The 7,508-nt window shown below is 34.6% G+C and overlaps 1 protein-coding gene across 1 annotated transcript; it reads left to right on the top strand.

Annotated features, from left to right (window-relative positions):
- Positions 1–4,216: 4,216 nt before the first annotated feature.
- On the top strand, positions 4,217–6,843 carry LOC116146769 (transcription factor MYB7-like). Its single transcript, XM_031432210.1, has 3 exons — positions 4,217–4,472; positions 4,587–4,716; positions 5,808–6,843. Exons 1-3 carry the CDS (start codon positions 4,340–4,342, stop codon positions 6,775–6,777), a joined length of 1,233 nt encoding a protein of 410 aa, XP_031288070.1. The 5' UTR covers positions 4,217–4,339; the 3' UTR covers positions 6,778–6,843.
- The last annotated feature ends 665 nt before the right edge of the window (positions 6,844–7,508 follow it).

The raw sequence follows: 7,508 nt of genomic DNA, 5'->3' as shown, positions 1-7,508 counted from the left end.
TCCTTTATATGATTACTAAAAATAAACAATTAATGTGTTTGGTTAATAAAGGAAATGATCAATTAAAAAATTTATTTTCTTATATTTTAGCCAAGTATTTTATTGTTAAGTCATTGTCGGGAGCAAACAAATAGAGACGAAGACCCGAGGTTGTTGCGGTGGAGTTGGTCGACCAACAACAAAGGGAAGAGGGAGAAGTTAGACTAACGAACGCAAACAAAACATAAAACGAAAAATACAATGGGAAGAGGGCGAGGGACTTACCGAAAATTGCGAATGGAGTGCTATTTGGATCAAACGGATGCAGACGAAGACCCAAGGCGCTGCGGCGAAGATGGTCGATCAACGATAGAGGCAAGAGCAAGATCTTAGACTAATGAACGCAAAACAAACCCAAAATGAAAAATACAATGGAAAGAGGGCATTTGACTTATCGGAAAATGGCGATCGAAGTGATGAAGTCTTGAACAAGCTCGAGAAGAAGAAGACCAGTGGCGGCGATGGAGATTTAGGGCAAAGTCTCGGTCGAAATGTGTATTAGGGCTAAGAATTTTTTAGTGAAATAAAAGGGCATATTGGTCACAATATGCAAATATGTGAGGATAACATGAGCACACCAATATTCTGTGGCATTTCTGAAAATATTGATAATAAGTAGGCCAATTTTGTCCGAAAAATTAAAAAATTGAGGACAAATTCGTCTTCTTGTGCAAATTTGGTGTTTTGTAATTATTAACAAAGCCAAGGATATTTTTGTCTACATTATTGTCCATTGTTTTGGGGCAAAATTGGAAAAAAAATTGGATTACCAGAGTAATATTTTAATAACACCCTCCCTCCATGTAATACTATTCCCAGCGATTTACCCCCAATTTGGCACTGTTTGACATTTTTTTTTCCAGGAATTTTTTTTACAAAACAATCAAACATGGTTATTCACCCAATTTAAAATATATTACCTTCGTTATATAACATCAACTCGATCCAAACGGCCCCTGAGTATGGTTGAGGAAAGGGTTTGAATTACATCCAAAACCAGAGGGTGCAAAGCTATAAAGATTTAGGGTAACATTCCATATATTAAAGGTCGTTTGGATAGGGTTAATATTAGATAACTGGGATAATATTTTTAAAATTGAGCAGATGACGATGTTTGGTTAGTTTATAAAAAATTGCCACTGTGGAGTGCCACCGGAGATCGCCAAAAGTCGCTATAATGGCGTATGATCGACCACATATGGCAGATCGTGCGTCGATGAGGCCTTTTCGGACCATGGATCATAGATCTATGGTCGGAAACGGCCAGATCTATGGTCATGAAATTGCCATGGCCAGATCTATGGCATTGCTGGCATCATGGCCAGATTTGTGGCACTGTTGGCAACCGCCGATCGTGGTGGCTGGCTGCCAGCAATGGCTTGGGGTGGGTAGGGGTGTTTTTGTTAAATTTAAAATATTTTTGGTTGCTAGGGTGTTTTTGCTAAATTTGAAAAATAAGAGGTTAAAAGAGATTATTCAAAAAATAATAATATATTAATATTTAAAAAAGAGAGTAATTTAGTAATCTATATAATATATCCACCAATTTATCCTCCAAACCAAACATATTATTCACCAATTTATTCGAACCAACCAAACATATTTTTTAAATATTTTCAATAATCTTTAAGGTAATTTTTTATTTTATTATTCTAATATTTTTTATAATAATATATTATATGATCTAAATGACCCCTAATGGATAAGATTTTTAAATTTTACGAGTGACGATAATACCTATGCCCCATATTCAAGCTGAAAGCAAAATGACGTTATGCTAATTCTATCATTCTCGTGTGTACAAATAAACGAGGGATTTTCACGATATGTCATGTAACTGTCTAATAATTGGGTAGATAATTTTATTTTATATTATATATATATATCTTAAAAGAAACAAACAAACAAGATGGGTGGTACTGGGGAAACACGCGGCTTTATGATGAACATTGTATGCCAAACACAAAAAAATGGGCCACTAGAAAAGTAGAATGCTGGATCACCATCCAGCACTGTGGTGTGATATCTCATCAATTTGTTTGAACGATGCTGCAATGCATACAACTGAAAAATTATTTTTGAAATTTAATTTTTATTATTGATCCATTGATTTTGTAAACGATATATGATCAAATATGCTTTCTTTCTATTTTCCATTATTTGTTCTTGGAATAACAAATAGCAGACTTGCTTTTTTGGCTGTAAATGGAAACATTTGCTTAGTTACAAAAGGTACGAGATAGAATTTGAGATGAGTTTGACTCCTCACTCAAAAAAGTCTTATTAAATGAGAAAATTACTCTCTCTTATAAACCAGTAGGTTTGAGTGTACCTAATCGATGTGGGATTCCAACACTTTCCCTTACGGTCAAACCTATAAGTTGGGTCAAACTCCTCATCTATTGGTTAAACACTTAACTCAACTGAATTTAGGTTCTGATACCATGATAGAATTTGAGGTGAGTCTGACTCCTCACCTAATAAGACCTTGTTAAATGGGATAATCACCTTCTCTTATAAACTAATAAATTTGAGTATGTTTAATCGATATAAGACTCTAATAATATGATTGATCATATATATATATAATGTTAGCATTATATTATAAAACCCCCCACCCCCGCCACTATCCCCAAAAAAACTGAGGCTGGGGCAGACCGAAATGCCTAGAAAGCACTGGAACGCACTTTAAAAGGCCGAATGACTTGTGCATACCCAAAGTTTATCGTAACGACAAGTTGGTACCCAAAAGGTTTTGAAACGACAAATAGGTACCTTCCGTTATATTCTGTTAATGATTTTTGTTTATTAATAGTGAAAAGACTAAAATGCCCTTCAAAGTTTCAATTTTTGTTTTTTATAAATTTAAAAATTTCTAAAAAACCCCCTAGGTTTGCTAATNGCGGCTTTATGATGAACATTGTATGCCAAACACAAAAAAATGGGCCACTAGAAAAGTAGAATGCTGGATCACCATCCAGCACTGTGGTGTGATATCTCATCAATTTGTTTGAACGATGCTGCAATGCATACAACTGAAAAATTATTTTTGAAAATTAATTTTTATTATTGATCCATTGATTTTGTAAACGATATATGATCAAATATGCTTTCTTTCTATTTTCCATTATTTGTTCTTGGAAAAACAAATAGCAGACTTGCTTTTTTGGCAGTAAATGGAAACATTTGCTTAGTTACAAAGGGTATGATTGATCATATATAATGCTAGCATTATATTAACACCCCCCACCTCCGCCCCTATCCCTGAAAAAACTGGGGCTTCACCGGCCCATATAAGGCGGGGCGGGACGTTCCCTGGGATTCAGGGACCATTGCCAATTTGCCATGCCTAGAAAGCACTGGAACGCACTTTAAAATTGAAAAAGCAGTAACAGATACGTTTCTGTGTTTTGCAATTAATTGGCGTGATATGTCGTGAAGCAACTTTATTAGGTATCGTGGCACATATTCAAGTTTTGAGGTGATGGCGATGTATATCCGCCTGTCAACGATTACAATGTGCATGATTTAATTTAAGTGATCGCAATTAATTACCATGTACGTTAACGTATTATTGGGCTGTAATATTTTCAAATAATCTTACAACAGCTTATGAAATAACCTATGAGCCGTACCCAAACTTAAATTGAGCATTAGAAGCGGGTTATCATACTACTTTCTGGTTATAATTGAAGGGAAGGCGTCCCATAATATTAATTGAGCTCCTCTTATGTTTTTGCTCCAATTGTTGCAGAGTTGATGAATTGTAAAATATCAAATTAGATATTTTTTTAAAAGAATTAATTTTATTTTGTTTTCTTTTCGTTTGACTCTTAAGTCTCAAATAAAAAGACGCAAAAAGCGGTTAACTCAAGTACCTAGTGTAGATGAAGCAATAAAAGCTAATGAGAAAGCTTTGGGTTCAGTCTTAAACAAAGACAGAAACGAAGGGACAAAATATTTTTGGCATAAGGGTATCGACGTGGGAGATTGAATCCCCACAGGAGGCTCTCGACGGTGGAGATGCCACGACCGTGGTCTTTACTTTGGAGCACGCGTGGCACAATCTCTCACCACATAAACATCTCCCTCCAGTGTCCCACATCTATATTGTCTTCATATATAAATTCAACCTGCAGCTTTACCTTTCGTTACCTTACCTGAATACATTGACTACTACATCAACTTGCTCACAGTAGTACACTTGCCTTCTCTCCACTTAGCGTTTTAAACTACGCTTGGCCATTCGCATTTATGGTTTGCGTCTTGTTCTCTTTGTAGTTTATGTATATCTAGAATCATGGGGAGAGCACCGTGTTGTGAAAAAGTGGGATTAAAGAAGGGGAGATGGACAGCAGAAGAGGATGAGATATTGATGAAGTATATTCAAACAAATGGAGAAGGGTCATGGAGGTCACTTCCCAAGAATGCAGGTAAAAAAAATGTTGTTCACAGAAGTGGACTTCACTTTTGATCTTCTATTTGCTCGTTATTTGACTTTTTAACGTTATTTATTTTAATTTCTGATGGTGGTCCGGCGTTTAAAGGGTTATTGAGATGCGGAAAGAGTTGTAGACTGCGATGGATAAACTACTTGAGAACTGACTTGAAGAGGGGGAGCATATCTCCAGAAGAGGAAGATACCATCATTAAGTTGCATGCTTCTTTGGGAAACCGGTGAGTTTCCTCTTCCATTCCTAGGAAAAAAAAAATCTTTGTGAAACCCCAATATTACTAGCAGTATGTTATTTCTTTTCTTAGTTTTTTTTTTTTTTTTTCTCATTAATAGATACTTGTTACAAACAGAGTAACAAAGAGAAATTAACACACTGTTTATATACGTAGAATAATACAACCTGTTAACTTTTTATCCATCTTTTAATCTTTTAATTCCAATCTGAAAATCTTTCATTTTAGTATTTACAATGCTGACATTTCTTACATGTCAACGTATTAAAAACTTTAGAATATCTACCTTTTAGATTTATTATATCTATATTAACTCTTAGATTCGAATAATATTACATTAATATAAAAAGGAGACTTTCTGCTTTGTCGGTTAATTAAAATACTAATGATATAATAATTGATGTAAGAAACTATCATGTTTTCACATCGATGTTTAATTTTGAAGTATAAGAACATACATGAAGGATTATTTATATAACCTAAATTTTTTATTATAAGAAGTTTATTCATCGAAACAAGAGCCTAACAAACTATTTATTTTTTGAATATAAATTAAAGAGTGAGTTTGACTATCTATATTTAGAGAGTCAAATTTCATTAACTATTCTAATTTTAAATAATAAATTGTAAGATTCTCTGTATTTTATTTATGATTTATTTTTTCTTTTAAGTTTCTTTTTTTTAAAAATATATTATCTCTCCTAAAATTTAAAGAGTCTATTGGATTTGAATAAAAAATTTGTTTTTTATATTTAAAAATTAATAAAGCTGTTATTTATTTATATGATTAAAGATGCTCTGATAAGATTCTTTAAATTTTAAGTGATATTAATCAAAGATAACGTAGTTTAAAAAGAATTTGACCGGTAAGTTGGGGAGTACACCCACCCTCGTTCTCTTTTGACGGAAAGGGACGTTTAAATAATAAGATCCCAGTGAATTAAGTTGATTTTTTTTTTCACCCTTGTTCCCAAAGGTAAACCTGAGTGTACTGTTTTGCTCTTGCATCATAGAGTAACCAAGTAAGACGTATGAAAAGTCAAGAAGCTTAACAGTTAACACTTCTGATTTCCCTTCAGGTGGTCTTTGATAGCAAACCATTTACCAGGAAGAACGGATAACGAGATAAAGAATTATTGGAACTCCCATTTAAGTAGAAAAATTCACACTTTCTGGAGGTCTTCAGGCAAAACAGTAGGGATCATATCAGCTGATGTGGCCAAGCCTGACGCTATTACAACCAAACGAAAAGGGGGTAGAACAAGTAGATGGGCAATGAAGAAGAACAAAAGTTATATCCAGAAAGATATAAGTATTTCGACAAAGCGAACCATCGAAAATGTTTCGGTCGACGAAGTTATACCCCTGCCAGCCACACTAATCAGAGAGAAAGAGACATGGTCTTGTGCCAACGAAGGTTGCTTGGTTTTGGATCCTTTTGAAGAAGATAAGGAGATTGTAAACCTGGCTTTGCCGAGTCCTTATCGAGAGACTACTGTAGAAAAAATGTTGGGCTCAATTGAGGAGAGAGAAAAGCAAGTATTATACCCTAGCGAGGACAGACCAATTGGTAATTCAATGTTGTGCACTACTGGTGATGAGAAAGAGACTGAAATATTAGGACCATATGAAGGCATTGACGGTGAGATGCTGTGTTTTAATGACATTATGGACAACGGACTACTAGATCCAAATGGGGATTTGACCTTGAGTGCAGAGAGAGAAAATTGTTCAATGGATTTGAATTTCAGTGGGGAGATAGAAGATAGAAATTTAAGTTGTTCAAATGGTTTGTCAGGCAGCTGGGAAGAGGCGGAGAGTAATACTGTTAATCTAGGTACAAATGGAGAGTGTGATTGGTACAGTAGTTCTTCTTGTTTTGATGATGTTAGAATTGACTGGGATTGGGAAAATGTTGTTCTAGGGCATGATGAGCAATTTAATGAAAAAGATGAAATTATAACTTGGTTGTGGGAAGGAGAGAGTACCAAGTTGGAAGATAAAGACTATGAAAAACAAAATGCAATGGTTGCTTGGCTTCTTTCTTGAGGATGTCTATTTGGTTTTCGTTTTGTATTATTCGGTCGTATGTCATCTTTTTAATTTATGTTTTGCAGTCGGTAGAAGTTGATTGGAAAATTCTGTTATGTCATGAATGATTTTTTTCTAGCCATCAATGTCTTATGGCCCATATGCTTTTATAATATTTTGGAAGCCACGTATTTATTGGGAGATATTAACATTGATGTTGAAGTATATATTATAACACTTTGATTTAGTGTAAAAAACTGCAGCACGTAATTGGAGAATATGAATATTCAAGGCTCCGAATGTTTTGTCATTCCTATCCATATTTCTAATCATATTCCAAAAATACTTGTTTGTTTTATTATTTGAGAAATACTATTCTATTTTTTTAATTATTTTTAAACCCTTTAAGTTTATTAATTTAATAAACACCCCCTAGAAAAAAAGTTTAAAAATTAACAAAAACACCCTCACTCACCCATAGTTGCCAAATTCAACGGTGGTTGCCAGAATCTATCACAACGGTGTAGAAACGATAAAAAATGGCTGATAATTTACTGATCTAGCTTTTTTCGGTCAGATCCACAGTGGATCTGACCGGAAAAGACCAGATCTGACGGCCAAAGAAATGGCCATCGTCGGTTAACGATGGCAATTTCTTTGGCCGTCGCTGACGACCAAATCTGGTCTTTTGCGGTTGTCAAAGGCCAGATTTGGGCAAAAGACCAGATTTGGCCGTAGATCTGACATTT

Source organism: Pistacia vera, unplaced genomic scaffold (genome assembly GCF_008641045.1).
Source record: "Pistacia vera cultivar Batoury unplaced genomic scaffold, PisVer_v2 Contig483, whole genome shotgun sequence".
Lineage (NCBI taxonomy): Eukaryota > Viridiplantae > Streptophyta > Magnoliopsida > Sapindales > Anacardiaceae > Pistacia > Pistacia vera.
This window is presented reverse-complemented; position numbering and strand designations above follow the sequence as displayed.

Bases quoted from the DNA above. Each gene is read 5' to 3' on its own strand.
- LOC116146769 (XM_031432210.1), top strand. From the start codon at position 4,340: ATGGGGAGAGCACCGTGTTGTGAAAAAGTGGGATTAAAGAAGGGGAGA. The intron at 4,473-4,586 runs GTAAAAAAAATG...CGGCGTTTAAAG, and splicing joins GTCACTTCCCAAGAATGCAG to GGTTATTGAGATGCGGAAAG. The intron at 4,717-5,807 runs GTGAGTTTCCTC...ATTTCCCTTCAG, and splicing joins CATGCTTCTTTGGGAAACCG to GTGGTCTTTGATAGCAAACC.